Source organism: Orcinus orca, chromosome 10, assembly GCF_937001465.1.
Source record: "Orcinus orca chromosome 10, mOrcOrc1.1, whole genome shotgun sequence".
Lineage (NCBI taxonomy): Eukaryota > Metazoa > Chordata > Mammalia > Artiodactyla > Delphinidae > Orcinus > Orcinus orca.
In genome coordinates this window covers 7,759,342-7,779,086 of record NC_064568.1, presented here as the reverse complement: position 1 = coordinate 7,779,086, position 19,745 = coordinate 7,759,342, and the positions used below count along the sequence as shown (strand labels likewise).

General features: G+C 49.2%; 1 protein-coding gene across 9 annotated transcripts in view; it reads right to left on the bottom strand.

Moving 5' to 3' along the window:
- Positions 1-19,745, bottom strand: part of SRGAP3 (SLIT-ROBO Rho GTPase activating protein 3) — a 259,375-nt gene that overhangs the window by 119,766 nt on the left and 119,864 nt on the right. For all 9 annotated transcript variants that reach the window (XR_004485868.2, XM_033437233.2, XM_033437228.2 and 6 more), the window contains exon 3: positions 853-1,015. Coding sequence is in view for 8 of the 9 variants with exons in the window: in XM_033437233.2 (XP_033293124.1) it covers positions 853-1,015 (163 nt within the window). In the remaining variant the exon portion in view is untranslated. The remainder of the gene's footprint in view (positions 1-852; positions 1,016-19,745) is intronic.

The following is a 19,745-nucleotide window of genomic DNA, read 5'->3' as shown; positions in this document are numbered from 1 at the left end:
GGGAAATATAGCCATTATCTTATAACTTTTAATGGAGTACAACCTACAAAAATACTGAATCACTATGCTATACACCTACAACTAATAGAATATTGTAAATAAACTATACTTCAATTAAAAAAATAGCAGTGAATGTGACAAAGGTGTATATAAAAGAAGCTCAAAGCAGCAGTATTTATAATAATATGGAAATCACTGAAGTGTTCAACAATAAGGGATTGGTTAAATAAACTAGGGTACATCTGTATGATGAAATACTATGCAATCTTTCAAAATGTTGTGGAATTATATTGATATGGGAAAATTTTGTAATCCAGTGTTATATAATTTGTTAGGTGACATAAGCAGAGAGTAAAATCGTATATGCAGTCTGATCTCATTTGGGAAAAGTACATACATATTCTAGAAAGTGTATAAAATCAGCACTCATAGAAAATGTATTTACATATGTACATATAAAGAAGTTCCTATGACAACCAAAGTGATTATGGCTGAGTGACAGCATTTCAGGTGACATTAATTTCTAAGTGTTTGTTTGTTTTTGAATTTTATTTTTTATATAAGTGTGAGCTCATCTCTATGTTTCCAAATCTCCTACAATGAGTGTACTACTTACCTAACCATGCAAAGGTTTTTATTTTTGTGGTGATGGTGGTTGCTGAAGTGGCTGAGCCCCGCAGCCACATCCAGGACTCAAACTCAGGGTCTGCGGTGCCAAGTCCAGGCCTCAGCACCCCGCACCCTTCAACATGCCTGACCCCTGGTCCCATGTCCCCAGACCACACCCCACCATGGCTGGCTGTCTTGCCAAGGCCAGCCTGGGGCAGAAACTCGGGTGGCCCAAGTACCCACCTTTTTGAAGAGTCTGATGACATCCTCGCTGATTTGAGAGAGGCGAACGATGACATTGTTCATGAAGATGTCATTGAGGGTGGCATGGTCTCGGCTCTCCCGCCTGGTCTGATGCAGGACTAGATACCAACAGTTCACGGGCGAGAGGAGATATTGGTCCTTCCTGTGGAAACCAAGACAGCTCAAGTTGGCTCCACTGAAACTGCCAGCCACACAGTGTTCTATGTTGTCACCCACCGTGGCTCTTTTGACCCTCATGGGGCCCTTTCAAACTCGTTTTATTATAACATATTTAACAGCTGGGGCAACAGAGACCATGAGGAAGCAATCCTCCCAAGGTCACAGAGCAGTGCTGGGGCCAAAACCCAGGTCTTTGACTAGAAGTCCTATCCCGTCCTACTCTCCCACTGGATGTAGCACTTGATACATGTATCTCTCCCTTCTGAGAGGAAGCTGTCTTCCCTGGTGTTAAGAAATACTAAACCAGTTGTGCTTGAAATTCTTGTATGAGTTCTAGAAATATACAGGGGAAAGAACAAAAAGTGGACCCTTTCCTTCCCCTCCTTGCCTCCCCCAACCTCTGGGGGTCCCTCAGGCTCTTAACCTTTTTGTCCTCCTCCAGGGTCAGTCCTGGTCTCTTGGCCTCTTGGAAACACATTCCTTTGCCCCTCAATGGAGCTGAGGGCCTGGAGGATTTCAGGTTCTATACTTGGGAAGAGAGCCTAAGGAAATCTGCTTTTGAGTGAAGTACACACAAGACAAATCTTTGTCCTTCAAGGACTGACACATTCTTAGTGTCCTCTAGCTGGGCATTATGCTAAAAGAGGGGTTCTCAAAGTGTCGGGGTCCCCAGACCAGCAGCAGCATCGCCTGGGGTCTATAAGAAATGCAGGCTCTTGAGCCTCACTCCAGCCCTGCTGAATCAGAACCTCTGGAGGTGACCCAGTGATCTGGGTTTTAACAAGCCCTCCAAGCTGCCGATTCCCACGCAAGTCTGAGAACCACAGATCTATGCACCAGTGTTTCCCGAAACTTGGGAAATGGGATATTTCCAAAAATGAAATGGGGGATATCTCTCTTCTCTGTGCTTTACCAAAGACCCCTCTGTTAGTCTCAATAAAGTGTATATAGTGTCCAGGAAGACAGTAAAGGACAATCAGAAACCAAAATCAAACCAATAATCCCACGTTGCCACATGGGGCATCTGGCATGTGTACTTGACCTAAGACCCTTCCTCCACTTTCCAAGGCAGGAAGGTGATGTTGGGGCAGAGGGCCATCCACCACCTAGGGTGACTGGCTCAAGGTCCAGTCCCCCAGGCCTGCCTGGCTCCCCCAGGGGGCTGGCCATGGTTCTCTGAGGAAATGCGGCCTCCCACGATCAGTGTTTCTGAGGAAGGGAATTCTGCTGACTTCCGCTTTGACCACATCATCCTCCCAAAGTCAAGTGGAAGCGTAGCCCTGAGGGCCTCTGGGCAGCCACAGCACGTACACCCCTCACTGCACCCAAACCCTGGGCTTGGGAAGGATAGGTGAGGAGAGGCCAGTTGACTTTTCTTTCTGTCACCAAACGGGCTTAAAAATCTGCCCAGGTAGTCGGAATTTGGGAGAAAGGAATTTGGTTGAGAGAGAGGATGGATATGTTAGAGACCTCTAAGGAAAATGGAGGAGACATTATGCTGTAAGAGAAACGAAGCAGTTTCTCCTTTGTTTATAGCCTAGAGAAAAGGCCAGAACACTGAAATCCAACAGCCCAGCCCAAATCCCTCAGCATTTATTCCGTGTCAGGTCTCAGGTGGGCTCTGGGTGAGCGTGGACACAGACCTGCCTCGGAGGGGCTCCTAATGAGGTGGCTGAGGCAGAAGGATTACAGTGGAAGGTGCTGAAGCGCTGGGATAGAAACATGCAGAGCACCCGTTCTGCGCGAGAAGCTGGAGAAGATGCGGAGCCCACTCCACGTCCCCGTCACACAGGCCCCTTTGCTTTCCTGCCAGCTTCTTCCCGCCTGGGGTCTTCACGCGCGCTGTGCCATCTGGAATGTGTGAGCCCCTGCTCTTCTCTCTTCCTCTGAGTCTTGGCTTAAATGATACTCCCTGGAGAGTGTGCCTCAGAGGACCTCGCTCCAGGGCAGCGGTTCTCAGAGGTGGTCCCCAGCCCAGATGCATCAGCTTCACTTTGAAATTTGTTGGAAATGTAAATTGTCGGGGCCACTCCAGACCACTTAATAAGAAATCCTGGAGGTGGGACCAGCACCTGTGTTTTGACCAGCCCTCCAGAGGATTGCGATGCACTCTCAGGTTTGAGAATTCCTGCCTTAAGGAGTTTCCACTCCCCACCCATCACCCTACTCGAAGTTCTGTGAAAGCAGGAACTGTTTCTGTCTTAGTCACCATATCCAGTGCCCAGCAATGTGCCTGACATGTAGTAGGTGCTGTAGAAGAGAAATCCAACAGAAAAGGTCACATTTGTGCTGGGTCTTGAAGAATAGGTACGAGTTTTCCAAATAGAGGGGCAGAGAGATGGAATTGTAGGCAGAGGGACCTGTGGATACAAAGATAGAGAAGCAGCTCGGCAGAGCTAGAATTGTGAGCATGTTAGGGGAGGACATAAGGATGGGGAGACAGGTGAAAGGTTTGATTGTGGGGAATCGAACACCAGCCTAATGAGTTGGGATTTTATCATCTAGGCCATATGGTTCTCAACCCAGGTTGCACACTAAAATCACCTGGGAAGCTTTTAAAAAACACCAAGACCCAGGCCCCACCCAAGATCAATTAAGTCAGAATCTCTGGGGGTAGAACCTTGGTATTTTTAAAACATTCTCTATAAGATTCTAATGTGCATCCAGGGTTAAGAATGCCTGCTGTAGGCAGTGTAGAGTCATGGAAGTTATTTAAGCAGAGGTATGATCTAACCAATGTGTGTCTTAGAAAGATCATTGTGGGCAGACTGGAGGATGATGGACAGATGAGTGGGTGGGTGGATGGGTTGGTGGGTGGGTGGCTTGTTGGGTGGATAGACGGGTGGATGGATGAACAGGTGGATGAGTGGAGGGCTGGATGGGTGTGGGCAGAGGTGTGGGGCTGGAGGCAGGAGGACCAGTCAGGAGGTGACCCTAGTCCAGGAAAAGAGAGATGATGAGGGCCTGGGTGGTGGCCAGAGAAGGGTGAATTTAAGAGACTCCTCACCAAGAGAGCAGAGAATCTTGGAGACTTCCTGGAAATAGAGAGGGGGTGGGGGAGGGGGAAGTGGATGGTGATTCTGAGATTTGGATCTCAGGCGACTGGTTGGATGCTGATGACATGAACCAAGATAAGAACTGCAAGGGGAGAAGTGGGTTTGGGCAGAAAATACTTTACATTTCCACAGCTTCCTAGGTGGCGATGGAAATGCAAAGATGAAAGGAGAGATGAGATAATCGAGCTGTTACCTAAATTACTTCAGGGGCTGAGCTCAGCCTGGGATGCAAGAATTGAACAGCATCAGGGAATTAAATGTGCAAAATTTATGGAAGTCACAGCCAGAAGGTAAGTTTCAGGGGAAAGGAAAAAGGTCTTGAAAGGGTGCAAAAGTGCTGGGACAGCTTGGGGACCATTAATTAGGTCACCTGGCCAGGGAGAGACTGGGTAAGAGAAAGAGTGGAAAGGAGGCGCTTTCCTTATCAGCAGCTGTGGGCAGGAGGCAACACAGATGCAGACAGGATTACAGGGGCGGCAGAAGGAGCAGAGGCAAGGAGGGGAGAGTTACCCGAAAGCAACCAAGGACTTGTCAAGCTAAAGTGAGTGGCTGTTGAGGAGATGAGGCCTTGGTTCATTCAGGCTTTCATTCATTCATCGTCTGTCTCCGTGTGTACGTGCCAGGCAGGCGAGGGGCTGGGGATGCAGCAGTAATCACAGCAGGCAAGACCCTGCTCCACAAGGCTGCATTCAGGTAAGGGAGACACACAAGGAAGCAGAAGATGATGATACAGCCTCATAAATGTAGTGATGGGAAGGAGACTATGGGGCAGAGGAGGCCCCCTCGCCCAGATCTGGTGGAGGGGTGAGCATGGATGGCTTCCTGGAGGAAGCACTTTCTAGACTGAGAACTAAAGGCTGGAATGGAGTTTGACAGGGGAGAGCTTTCTAGGTGGAGAAATATGATGAACAAAGGCCTAGAGAGAGCAGGTTGGTGAGTCAAGCATAGTCAAGGGGGCTCAAGCATCATGTCCTGGAGTGATGGGGGGAGAGTGAAAAACAAGGTTGGAGAATTAGGAAGAGGCCACATAGTTAAGGGCCTTAAGTCCCAGTAGAGAGTTTGAGCTTCATCCTGAGGTTGGCGGGGAGTGAAAGGATAAAATTCCACTTTCAAACTCTCACTCTGGCTACTGCGTGGAGGATGGGCTTGAGGGGGCCAAGAGGGAAGTTGAGGGATTCAAGAAACATTTAGGTGGTAAACTGACTGGACCCTGAGATTAACTGGTTGGGAGGGAAAAGAAGATGCTCAGAATGACTCCAAGTCTTTCAGGCTGGGTGCCTGAGAGCAGGGGTAGCATTTACGGAGATGAGGAACATTTACAGGGGCAGGGTAGGGAGGGAAGGCGATGAGTTTTATTTGAAGACGGTGAGTCTAAAGGGCTTGTGGAACACTCAGAAGGCAATATCTGGGCTAGAGAGATAAATGTGGACGCCGGCAACAAGCACTTGGATGATATTTGAAACCATGGAATGACCTGGAACTCTTTACAAATGCACGTGACCACCACGTGGCAGAAGAGGCAAATTCTCAGGAGGCCTGTCGAGGCTGCAGCTGGAGGGATGGGGCAGGGCTGCGCTCCTCCTGCCCTGGTGAGCTGGAAGAGGCCTACAGTGGGGATGATGTGCCAGCCCATCCTCTGCAGACACTGTCCCAGGCCTGCCGTGCAACCAGCAGGTCCATCCTCTGGGTCCACTCCAGCACGGGAGGCTGCTTCTGCTCTCCCCATCTTCTCTCAGCCCTGGCTCCCCTCGTGTGGGGCAGCTCATTTGTAAACTAAAAGACCGGGGTGAACAGGGCTGTCCACAGCCAGGGTCAGGGTGGAGTTGACCGCTCTGTGGAGAGCTGCCATCTGTGGCCTTGGCCACAATGGTACCTGGCTCTCACCATGTCAGAAAGAAGAGGGAAGGCCACAGATGGGGCCCAGCATGGTGAGACAGAAAGACACGATGAAACAGAAAGACACCTGGACTTGGGGGGGGAGGGGTACCCCTAAGTCCATACTGCCTGTGTGACTATATGCAGGTCTCTTAACCCCTGTGGCCTGCCTACTTAGACCATATTGTCAACCTTGGTGTTAAACACCAGAAAAAAGCTCCAGGGTCATTCAAAAGTTCCCCCACTCGATACATTCTTATTGCATATTTCACATGGACCAGTCCCCAGGGACATGACATGGAGCACAACAGACACAGCTCCTGCCTCCACGGAGCTTACAGTCCAGTGGGGGAGACACATAACCCTCAGAGAGTTCAGCACGTGTGGATGGAGTCACAGCCACAGAAAGTGCCAGAAAGGAGAGCATGGTGCATGAGGACTCATATCGAGGGGACCTGGCCGGATTTCGGGGGTCTCTAAAGTGTCCCTAAGGAAGGGGCCTTTCAGCTAGGCTCTAAAGGAAGAGATGGGGGAGGCAGGTAAAGGGGCCAGGAGAGTGGGCTTGTGGGTAACGATTCCAGGCAGAGGGAACAGAATGGGCAAAGGCTCACTGTGGGGCAGGGAGCTCAGTGCATTTAAGGCACCGAATGAAGGCCAGTGTGGCTAGAGCCCGGGGAGCAAGGCAGAAGAGGGGCAGGTGCGGGGTCCCGAGGGCTCCGGCCAGCGCACTGATCACCATCCCACGGGCCATCTGGATTGTACCGGGACCGCAGGAAGAAGCATCCAGGCCACGTATGGCAGAGCTGGACACCGGCCTTCTCTTTTCAGGAGGTTACTTGTCCCTTTTGAAAACAGGACCCCTTTGACCTGAGATCCAGCTCTCCATGCTAGCAGCCATTTTGCCTGCTGCAGCCACACTTCTGGAAGATGCCAAAATGAACCTGGGCAGGCGTTCTGTCCTCTAAGGCACATCTTGAGGGCTTTTCTCCTTTTCCAGTCTTGCATCCCTGTGTCCACAGAGCAGGTGGAAGCTGCTGAGCTAAGGTATAATTGAGAACTTTCACATAGATGTGTATGTATTTTACTTTTTACAGCCAGAAAACAGCAACGAAAATTTCTGGTGAGTCACAGCTTTCTTTCCTTGGCTAGGGGAGCTGGGTACGAGGATCCAAGCAACTGCAGCTAGAGGAGCGAGGCCTCGCCAAGCTGGTGAGTTGGGAAAATGAAATCAGCAGTGAGCCAGCTTCTCCCTTCTTCTTCTTCTGGCTGGGCACCGGAAAATTCCACTTAGCAAACAGAACCCATTTCCAGGCCTGTTGAGCCCCATCCAAATGCAGATGAATGCAAATCCACTGCCCGGGGATGGTGGTCCCTCCGGGAGGGAGGGGAGCTCCTGCAGCTGACCCCGTCCCCAAGACGCAGAGTCCCTGCCTCTGGCTTCCCACTCGCTTCCAAGACATTCCAGGGTCTTGCACTACGCTTGCTTGGGCAGCTGCCAGCAAAGCTCAGAAAAGCACTCCCTCAATTAGTTCCGGGGCCCAAAAAGTATGGTTAACCTCTTGCTACCTAAGTTGCCCCAATCAGGATTTGGAATTCCTTGTCCTTGCTGGGAGCATGAATCATTAATTCTGAAAATATTAACTGGGTGCCATGTTTTGTGCCAGACAGTGCTAAGCAAAGTGAGTCATGCTCCCTGATTCATGGAGCTTACGGTCCAGTAGGGGCCTCAGGGGACAATCAAATAAGCACGTAAGTAGATAGGAAATGGTGTCGGTGATAAGAGCTGTGAGAGAGAAATGCATGGTGCCTCCTGAGTCTATAACGGAGGGGGGCGGTGGGGGGGGGGTTTACCTCACCCAGGGAAGGTGGAGGTGGTCCTTCTTGTCACTGAGACGTTAGCTGAGATGTTTCTCCTGATTGAGGCCTCCCCTGTCCCCCAGCGGCTCCTGGATCTCTAGTACACCACCCCATTTTATCGTTATTACAGCACTACCACGCCTGACATCCGTCCTGTTCATTTACTTTCTGTTTCTGTCTTTGACCCCTTTCCAGCTTACATCTGTCCTCTTCACCACTGTTTCTCTGGTGTCAGGCAGGTCTGGGCACACAGTCAGCTGATAGGTGAAAAGTGCCCAGAAGGATGAGGTAGGACCAGAAAAATGCGTAGGTTGTACAGTGGCCTAGGGATAAGGGAGAGCATCCCCAGCAGTCGACGTGAAGGCTCTGCGTGCATGGGCGCCTTCCCGAGGGCAGAGCGGATGTCCAAGGGGTGGAGACAAGGCCACAGAGGCAGCATAGACCAGGGCCTTGAGGGACAGGATGAGCATCTGGGCTGTGTACTGCTGGACACCAGTCTTCAGTAACAGAGCACCACAGATGGGTCACTTCAATAGCAGAAATGTATTGCCTCTCAGTTTTGGAGGCTGGAAGTCTGAGATCATGGTGTCAGCAGGGTTGGTTCCTTCTAAGGGCTGTGAGAGAGACTCTGTTCCGTGTCCCCCCCTCTGGCGGTATGCTGGCCATCTTTGGTATTCCAGCCATCTTTGGTGATCCGTGGCATGTAGACACATCACCCCAATCTCTGCCTTCATGTTCACGTGATGTTTTCCCTGGATGTGTGTCTATGTCCAAATTCCCCTTTTTTTATAGTATAGGGACACCAGTCATGTTGGATTAGGGCCCACTCTAATGACCTCATCTTTACTTGATTACCTCTGTAAAGACCCTATTTCCAAACAAGGTCACACTCTGAGGTACTGGGGGTTTAGGATTTCAACATGTGAATTTTTGGAGGACAAAATTCAACCCCTAATAGGCTACTACCCCAAGTGGATCAGAAGTCTGAGGAGAGTTTACATGGTCACTTGGGCATCTTTCCTGTGGTCCATCAGAGGAGCAAATGGACCTACGACACAGAGGATAAAGTCTAACCTCCTCCGCCAGCATTTAAAGCCCATTTAAGGCCCAATCTGCTGCCTGCCCAGCCCTCTCCCTCATCCCCCTTTCTGCTCCAGGCAGTGGGTGAAGCTCTGCGCCAGGAATGGGTTTCTTCATTTACCTATCTTTTGCCCCCCAAGGCTTCTGAGTCTATTGTACTGGGAGTTGGGGAGCATGGCTCTGCTGCTAACTGGCTGTGTGTTCTTGGGCTTGCGGCTCGACCTGTCTGAGGCTTTACTGCCTCACCCATCAAATGGACGCGTGAGTGACGGAGTGGCCAGTGAGGGCCTTTCAGACCTCTGTGACAAGAGCAACCATATATTCCAAAACCAAATGTATACATGTGACCTGACAAAGGATTTTTTTTCCCAATTCCCCAACTTATTTATTTGAAAAGCCTAACAAGAAGCACAAAAATGGAAATAGTGAATGGCTATTTTCTACACTTTTATGTATCTAGCTTCAAAGACAAGAAAGTGAGGCTGCTGAAACCTGGGAAGGACTCTTCCTGGGTCACACGCATCTCCACCTCGCATCTGTGCATTCACTCGCTCGGAATGCCTTCCCCTCTTCACTCCACGCAGCAAAATCTACTTCAAAGGCCTTTCCTCCAGAGATCACCTGAGATCCACAGAATGTTCTGTCTGAACCACTCATTTCAATCTTCTCATATAGTTACTTCCAGATGACATTTTTTATCTTCTCGCTTAACTCACTCGTCAGTTGCCCTCCACACATGTGGGCTTGTGTCATCACTTATTCTATAAGCCCCTTGAAGGCAGGAACCACCTCTCATATTTCCCTGTATCCCTCCAGAGCCCTTGGCAGACTCTAATTCATTCACTCATTCACTCACTCTTCTAATATCCTTTGAGTATCTGCCATGTGCTAATAGGCACTGCCCAGTCCCAGGGGGTTAAAAAGATGACTGGATGAGCCTTGAGAAGGCTCACGATCTAGTAGTTGAACTTAAGGCAAACCAAGAATTCTTATGGCCATTGGTCAGAACACCTTTAGTTGAAGTGACGGAAAAACTTACTTCAGACTGGCTTAAACAAAAATGGTAGTAATGGGAGGAAGAAAAACTTTCAGGATCAAAAATTTTAATCAAAAAAATGTAAAGGAATAGGAGGTTGTTGCCCTCGGGCATGGCTGCATCCAGGGGCTCAAAGGATGTCAGCGGGACCTGGTCTCTATCATTTGGCTCTGCTTTCCTCTCTCTGTACTGGCTTCACTCTCAGGCAGGCCCTCTTCAAACCAAAAGTACCCTGACTGCTAGTAATCCCAGTAAAAAGGGGGCTTTTCCCGACCTGTTCCACCAAAAATCCTGGATTGCAGGTCGCTAGATTAAAGCTCTGTGGCCAAGAGGATACAATGCTGGTCACAGCCTCACCATTGTTCAGGGATGATTCCCCAGAGGAAAATCTAGGTCTTGTTATCAAAAGAAGGGAGGGATGCTGAGCAGGGGAGAGTAACAGACGTTTCCTACATCATGCTGTGTGAGGAAGGGGATCTCAGAGGAGTGGGGGAGGGAGCGGCTCATTCTGCCTCAGGGTGGATGGGTTATCACAGAAACATTTGCAGTGGGCTTGAAGCACACGTAAGAGTTTGCTGGATGGGAAACACAAAGACAGACATATCCTGCAGGCAGACGGAAGGCTGAGTGTGAAGCTGTGAGGTCAGACAAGACATGGATGTTCCGGGGCTGAAAGAAGTTCTTTTGGGCTCGGGCAGCAGTGATGCAGGGCATGGTGAAAAGGTGGCAGGAAGGGAGGAGCCAGACCACGAAGGACTTCGAAGGTCAAGGCTGAATGAAGGTTTTGAATGGTCCAGTGATATGATCGCTGGGCGGGAAGGCCAGGTGGGAGGCAGAGCAGCTGTCCAGGTGAGGGGGGAGAATTTGGGGCTTTGCCTGGGAGTCACCTGGTGGCAAACAGTGGATGTGAGGCTTCAGGGCAGGGCAGCCCCTTCAAGAAGCTGAGATCTGCTGACTTAGAAGCTGCTGTTGGCTGACACCAGCCCTGAGACAGTCATTCCATAAGGGAAGAACTACATCCACTGGGTCACCTGCCCGAAGCAGGTTCTGCTTACCCATGCTGGGTGCTATGGAGTCACAGGCTGGGGTTCAAATACCAGTTCTGCTCCTCACCAGCTGGGTGAACTGCGAAGCTAGTCAAACCTTTTCTTTCTTTATCTGTAAAACAGGGTTGATAACGCCTACCTCACAGTGGTGCTTTAAGGATTAAATGAGGTAATTCATAAGACACTCTCAGCATCAAACCCAGTGCCTGATAATAGTAATAATCATTATTACTGGCATCACTATTATTGCTACCAGCACCTCGCTTGGCTATTGGGAAAATCCATTGACTGATGTATGTGACCATACAGCCCATGGTAGGTTTGCTATAAATGTTGGTTTTCCTCCTCCCATTACTACCTTCTCCCCCATGTGTACTTCAAGGCCCAGTACCAATGGTCCGGAGACGCCCCCTCCACCCTGAGGATCAGTCCTCACACCTCAAAGTGATGGCACACTGGGTCTGGTCCAGCAGCACTCCTGAGCTCCCTTTTGACTCGCTGAATGTATTCTTGGTACTGGAACAAAAATTCCTGCCTCATTAGGCAACGTCTGGCCAACCTCATCTTCTCTTTCCCTGTGAGAACTTTTGCCTTGGTTTATCCACCTGCAAAATGGGTGCATCACGTGGTACGTGCAGCACCTGGCAGAGGAAGGGCGCTGACCCACAGTTCCTCCGGTCAGTTCTTTCACCAATCAGCGGGGATCCTAAGCCAGGCCCACCCTGTCTGGCCTTCAGGTCCTCTGCCTGTCAGATGGGGATGATGACACCTTCCCTGACTCCCTCAGCCCACCAGGACTCTTGGGAGGATTTAAGCAGCTAAAGGCTGGGAAGGCACTCTGCAAAGTGTAAGGTGCTGTATAATCTTGGAAGATCATTATTGTCCTCTTTGCCTAATGGAACTGAGTCAAAACTAAACCCCTGCATATCACTGCTTGTTAATTACAACAACATCTATTTTATCTTTATTACAACTTCTATTTTCATTTTTAGAATAAAATTTAAATGATATACATATATCTATGTGTATCAAGCATATCCAAATATAAATAAATCACGTCCTGGTTAATATTAATACTTTGGAAGTTGCTGATTACAGTCTCTGAGGATTCCAGGAAACTGGGTGTAGGATCTGGAGAGGCCCCAGAAGGAAAAACTGGAAGGAGGATAAGGGGCTGTAGCCATTGCAAAGACCACTCAAGGGGCTGACCCTCCTGCCTCAAAATCCCTCCCAGCAATGAAAACAAAGGTGGGGGATGAAGAGGGTGAAGATGAAAGATGTTCACTTTCCAGGAGGAGCTGGCAGGGGCCCTTGGGGTATCTCATGTTGGCTTCAGGATTTCTGCCATGCTGCACACCACCATACTTCATACCTCCCTGTTGAGTGTCTCTTTTTACTTAAATGGATTTATTTACAAAAAGGACTCTCCCTAGTCTTAGTTAAAATAAAAATTTAAAAACCAGCTTTACTCGCCCTAAATAGAAGGTTACTGGAAAAAAGTAAGTTCCAAACAGTATCACTGAATCCTAGGCAGATGCTGATACCCAAGATCTGCTGTCTGTTTGTTAAATGGAGGGTTAGAGAGGTGTTAGCAACACACTAGAACCAAACTATAACCACAAAGACTGAAAGAGAACTGAAAAGATCAGTCACTATTTATGGCACACATGCTATCGATGATCCCTCCCTCATTCTGAGGAACACTGATCCGGTCTGACAAGCCTTCACACTACAGAAATGTGCCCCTAAAACACCCAACTGTGTTGTGTACATACCTCCATGGATTGGGCACTCACACCTCCCAAGGCAGCCCTTTTCTTGCTGGACAGCTCTGGCTACTGGAACGTTCTCAAGGTTAAGTTAAAGTCTGCTTTTCTGAAAATGCTATCCTTGGACCTCACTTCTCTCCTTCAGCATCCCCACAAGTCTATTTCCTTCAAGTATTTGAAGAAAGTATTCAGTAGTATCTTGGTCTTTTCAGTTATTCATTCAAAAAACTTTGATAGAGCTTCTATTGTATGTCAGAGAGAGAGAGGGACTAGAAATGGCCCCTTGCCGTCAAGCAGCTGGCAGACTGAGGTGGGAGAACGAGACGTATGAACTGGATCATCCCTTGATAATCTGACCCGAGCCCCAGGAGAGTGACATACAGATCACCATGGCAGGCCAGGGGAGGAGCAGTGACTGCGAACCTGGGACCTGCAGCAGGGACTTCGCAGAGGAGGTGAGCCCTGAGCTGGCCCTGGGGAGACGAGCATGAGCTGACCAGCAGAAGGAGCCCTCTGACGCCCACACGAGGAGGATGTGGTCTGATGGCTGACTCTCCGGGAACACGAAACCAGCCCAGAGAGGTGAGGGGACACACCGAGAGGCATGCAGCTAGAAGAAATTTTGCACTTTGGAGCCAGTTAAACCAAGATTAGAATCCTAGATTATCACAGTAAGTGAAGTAAGTCAGACAGAGAAAGACAAACATCATATGATATCACCCATATGTGGAATCTAATTTTTGAAAAAAAGATACAAATGAACTCTTTTACAAAACAGAAGCAGACTTACAGACATCGAAAACAAACTTATGGTTACCAAAGGGGAAACGTCGGGGGGAGGGTTAGTTGCATCAGGTGCTTGGGATGAACGCACACACACTACTATATACAAGATAGAGAACCAACAAGGACCTACTGTAAAGCACAGGGAACTCTACCCAACATTCTGTGACAACCTATATGAGAAAATAATCTAAAAAAGAATGAATATATGTATATGTATAACTGAATCACTTTGCTGTACACCTGAAATTAACACAACATTGTAAATCAACTACACTCCAATAAAATTAAAATATTAAAAAAAAATCCTAGTTCTGCCAGTTACCTGTTCTAGCTGTGTCCCTCTGGACAAATTACTTAATTTCACAAAACCTCAATGTTTTCAACTAGAAAGACAGAGATAGTACCTGCCTCAAAGGTCACAACGTTTATCATGAAGGTTAAATGACACGATCCATGTCAAACATCTATAGGGCACCGGGCGTATGGTAATATGGATGTGGGGGGAATTTGAAAGATTAAACAACCTGCACAGCACAGACACAGAGCCACCAGGAAAGAGTCGGCTGGCAACCTGTCCTAGGAGAATACCAGCTCTGGACAGCATTACTGGAAAGCCATCACTGGTGCGATGGTAGCCATAGTAACAGCAGCAGCTATGAATGGAAATGCGATTCGCCACCTGGAGGACCTCCCCCATTATCCCCACCTCGGTCTGAGCAAACCTTTTCATTATGAATCCTTTGCACATTTTACTCACTAGAAAAGTGCTTCTAACCTTAGGATTCACCTGGAAGGCTAAGTCTAAATTATAGCATCTTTTTAGGGAAATGCTACATCTGTGGAAACAAAAAGTCTGTGATGTTTTATCCCCCCAAAGAAGCATTTTCTTGGCAATCAACTTAGCTGCTCACTGAATCCTCCCTGTCAACTGCTCCGTGAAGCTAAGAGATGCTCCAAACCTCCTGTGCAGAGAATATTAAGCATTATTCACTGACTGGCCAAGCACCTCCCAGCTCTTTCCACACTCTGACTTTCCACAGTCTAAACATATTTGAATAGAATTCCCTGTTGTTTTTTTTTCACAGCTGTCCAAATAGCAGCAACCAACACTTAGACTTCTGGAGGGAGTATTTTTAGCAGGTATATCCCCGGAAGGTCAGGGGTGTCAAAAACGGAGGGAGTCAGAATTCTAAGAAGGGGACTGTGTCACCTCCCACACTATTTGCATGTAGCGTGAACATTCCAGAGGGGAATCCAGAGTTTGTCTCAACAGAGCTTTTTAAACTGGGTCCCAAGGAGCGCTTGTTTGGTAAAAAATTAATAAACATCCTGAAAGAGGGAGAATCCTGTGGTCAAACAGCCTTCAGAAAGAAGTCTACAGGCTTATTTATTGTAAAACCTCTCAGAGCCTCTCATGGGGAATCTCTAAGGGGAGGCACAGAGTGGCAGTCTTTCCCACCTCCACTCATTCTCGCTCTCTTTGCCTCCTCCCGCACGCCCCACCACCAGCCTCCACAGCTGGACAGCTCAAGGTGTTGGAGTTTCAGAAAACACTTCTCTGGAGGAAGAAGAAATCTTAGTTCCAGGAAACCTCTGGCTGCCTAGACCTACCAAATTTGTTCGCAGGACACCCCTCTACCCCCAGAGGCAGGTCTTAAGGTCCCCGTGTGCTGCCCTCCCCAGCACATTCCTGCTCAGGACAGGCTCCCAGCCTCAAAAAGGAAAAGGCCAGCGCATCTGGCCCGGCTGCAAAAGGGCAGTGGATTATGGATTTTATGCTGGGGGAGAGGAGGGGTCTGGAAAGCCAGCACAACCTGAAAGTGAATTGTAAACAATTTATCACCTAGAAAGTCATCATCCTGGGCAACTCTTCAGCAGTGAATGGCCATCAGAATCCCCTGGAGGGCTTGTTAAAATACAAATTGCTGCCCACCCCCACCCCCCAGAGTTTCTTATTCAGTGGGTCTGAGGGGAGGCCAGAGCCTTTGCTCTTCTGACAAGTTCCCCCGGGATGGGGACGCTGAAGCTGCTGGTCAAGACGACACTCTAAACTAGAGCTCAACTTCTGCGTTCCCGATTCCCCAATGAAGGACTGTCCTCTCAGCAACCCTGTGCCTGTGCCAGGTACCACAACTGGTGGTACCTTTGCCTTCACCCAGATGGCCTCCCCAAGCTCCTACTGCAGCCACAAATGTCCCCTTCCCTGCCCCCAACCACCCCCAGCCCAGAGTCACATTAATTACCACCTGACCTTCATTCATTCATTCAACAAACATTCAGTGAGGACCAACCATATGCCAAACCTGGTGCCAGATGCTAGGGACCCCAAGTTAACAGCCACCCCCTCTTCCATCTCAGAGCTGGCAGCCCAGTAGTCAAAAGAGGGACAGACAAGGAAAAAAGGTGACTACAACACAGGGTGGCAGCTTTTGCCTTAGGCCCTTCTCAAGTCCCTTCATCTCAAGTCCATAACAGATTCTTCTCTTTTCCTCAATTCTGCCTCTGACAGATTTCCCAGCACCTGTCCACTCTCTGTCAACTCTGCTATCACCCAGGCCCTCGTCACCCCTGCCTGGAGAGCTATACTCCCATCACCCTGCTAGTCTGCTCAGCTCCACTCTTGCCCCCTCCAATCCAGGGTGATCTTTCAAAATTGGAAATCAGATCATGCTACTCCTACTGAGGATGGGTATGGCTCTCCTCACCACCAGTTCCAGCCCCATTGGCCTCTCTTCCCCTCACACTGTCCCCACGGCTGCTCCTTCTCAGCCCTCGGGTCTCTGCTTAAATGCCACTTCCTCCAGAAGCCTTCCCTGGCTGCCGTTTTAGCTCAGTGCGGAGGATTCAAGAGGGCTGCGAATCCTTTGACAGTCCTCCAGTGAGAGGAAGGCTTTATTTTCCCTCCCTTGAGCTAGAGCTGAGACCACTCTGATCAAGAGAATCTCGGCAGGGGCTGGAGGTGGGGTCCAAGAAGACTGCGGATTGCCCTCCTGCCACCTCGGTGCCCTGAGCTCCCACGACTGAAGTGAGGCCCTGGCCCCATGTGGAGAGGGAGGCAGCCCAGCTGAGCCCAGCCTTACAGCTGTCTTCACCAAAGTGCCAGGGAACATGGGGGAAGCTGTCTTAGACCCTCCAACCCAGACCCTAGCAATTGTTCCATCCCAGCAATCATTGGATTCGTTTATTTGTTTTCTATGTTTGATTTGCATCTCTCCTCCACTAGGTGGTAAATTCCACCACAGCAGGAACCAAGTCTGTCTTGTTTGCCACTGTAAGCCAGGGCCAGGCACGTGGTAGGTGCTCGATAAATACCTACTGAATAAGTGAATCAACAAGTGCAGAATATTGTGGGCACACACAGGAAGGCACCAGGTCAGACTCAAGGAAGCTTTGCAGAGGAAGTGACATCTAAACGCTGAGGCCTAAAGAGCAAGCAGGTGGCAGGGTTCAAAGAACAGGGCCTCGGGGACTGGGTGCCTGCCCCAAGCACACCACCTATGGACATCCCCCACGCCACGTGCTCGAGAGAGAGAGAGAGAGAGAGAGAGAGAGAAAGAGAGAGAGAGAGAGAGAGAGGAGGGGCAGTGTCTCATTAACCTGTGTCTTCATCATGAAGCACGGTCTAAGAAAATAAGAGGTCCTCAATATACACATTTCAAATATGATGGCCCACATGGCTTTTCGGAGAGAGATGCCTGAGCTGGAAGCCAGGAGCCCTGGGTTTTCTCACTCAACAGCTCACGATGTGTCCTTTGTAAAATCCCACTCAGCTTGCCTGGCACTCAGTTGGCTTGAGATAAAACCACTGGCTCCCTCTCTGCATCCCTGGGTTATCATCAGGATTGTAAGAGAGCAAAGACGTCAGAGTGCTTTGAAAAAAGTGTTAGAATAGAAATATGTGATGGTAGAAAAGACACATGTGATGATGTTTTTCTCTGAATGTTCAACCTGCCCCAGGTAAACTGTCAGGGCCACCAGCTGAGCCTTTCTTTGAATCAGGTGCCACATGGAACTCAGTCTGGGTTAGTCTAGCCCAGACTCCTCCTGGGTACCTCCTGGGCAGCTGTAAATTTTTCAGCTGCCCAGGTGGAGAGGGAGCAGCTGGAGCCGTAGAGAGACGGAGCCCATGGAGCAAAAGGAGGAGCAATGGACTTGGAGTCAAGAGATGTGAGTTCCTGTTATGGCCTGAATGTTTGTGTTGCCCCAGAAGTCATATGTTGACACCCTACTCCCAATGTGATGTTGTTGGGACATGGGGTCTTTGGCAGGAAATTAGGAATAGATAAGGGCGAGAGGAAGGGAGCCCTCATGATGGGATTAGTGCCCTTGTAAGAGTCTCTAGAGCTTGCTTCCTCTCTCTGTTCCTCTCACTGTGGGAGGACACAAGGAGAATCAGGTGTCCGCAAGCCACAGGAGGGCGTTCACCGGAACCTCACCACGTTGGCACCCTGATCTCAGGCTTCCAGCCTCCGGAAGTGTGAGGAAAAACATGTCTGTTTACAAGCCACCCGGTCCGTGGTACTTTGTTATAGAAGCCCAAGTGGACTAAGGCAGTGCCCATCCCAGTTTTGCCACTGATTTGCTGTGAGATCTCGGGCAAATTAATTCCCTCTCTGAACCAAATCTCTCAGCCATAGTGAACTTCATAGACCAAGTAAATCCCCTCCCTCCCTTTCTTCCTCCCTTCCTCCTGCTCACTCACAAAGGCCCCACCTCTGCCCCGAGGGGGCCCAGTGTAGTAGGAATAAAATGACCAGACCCATACCCTGAGAGGGTACCTGGCAGATAGGTGGACCCTCTTAATAAAGGATCTACAAGACAGCAGGACAAGGCTTCTCTGGACAGCCAGGACAGAGCACAGCACAGACCCTGTGCACTGAGCTCCAAAGAAGAGGCAGCCAGAGGTCAGGCTGGTTGGCCCTGGGGTCAAAGGGCAAGTCCAGGCATCCCCTGGAGACTCCTGCTTCCAAAAGCCATCGGGGGCAATGCCAAAGCATTAGCCTCATGCAGAGGGCCTGCAGCAGCTGCACTGGCCAGGGCCACACCCTAATTAGACATTTTCAGAGTGTGTCCAGCGGCCTGCTTGGCCAGACTGCCAGCTGGGGCTCCTGTTCTGTCTGGTGGCCTCGGTTAATGAAGCCATGAGGGGCTGACTGAGCTCATTACAGGCAATGCAAGGGAAGAGGGGATGCCCGCCCATGCTCCCCCAGTGCCCCGCCTCCCTCCTCTCCACCATGTTCACACCGAGAATGGGAAGAGAGCTGATTTCAAACCAAGAGGAAGGAGAGGGGCAGGAGCTGAGCTCCAGCCGGATCACACAGCCTGGATGGCTCCCATGACAGCGCAGCCAGAGACGTGGGTTTCTGCAGTGTGTCTGTGGTTTTAGGGGAGTGTTCAGAGTCCATGGCTGTTCTCAGACCACACGCAGGCCCTTTCTTATCTCAGGCCAAGGAGGCAAAATGAGAGCAAAGGTTCAAATCTGTCACTTTCCAATAATTGGCCCACAGACATGTTTGTACAAGCCACTCAGTCAGAGCTTCGCTGTCCTCATCTCTAAGATGGGGTAGTAATACCCATCCAGCTCAGAGTAAGTACTCAGTTAATGTGCTCAATAAATCATCGCTGTTGTTTTTATTATCAAAAGGCAGGCAAGAAAAGGCACAAAATGTGAGCTTCTGAGTCATGGGACTGCGAGTGATTTTTTTTTTCTTCTACTTTTCTACATTTTCTAAATTGTATACAATGAGTATTTTACTTTTATCATTTAAAAAAGCACACCCTTTCTCCAAAAAATATATCAGAAAAACAAGATTATGTATGAAAGGGCCCAGATAGTGCCTGGGAGGAAGTTATTAACAGAAGCATCCTCCTGCAGTGAAAGTTTGAATAGATGAGATTGGGTGGAAAAACATGCATGGTATTTGCAAAAGTGTAATACATTTTTGCCCTTTAATAAAGCAATTTCTTCTCCCCAAATGTCAAGGGAAGAAGGCACAAAAGTGAGTGTTCAAATGCTGAGGCACCGATTTAGGGAGATGTTGAGGGGAGCTTAAAGGAACAGCACTCCCTGGCCGGAGCAGAACGCAAAAGACAGAGAGAGCAAGGTGGACGCAACTAAACAAAGGGTGGTCTATACACACAATGGAGTATCATTCAGCCTTAAAAAGGAAGGACATTCTGACACATGTGACAACATGGGTATACCTTG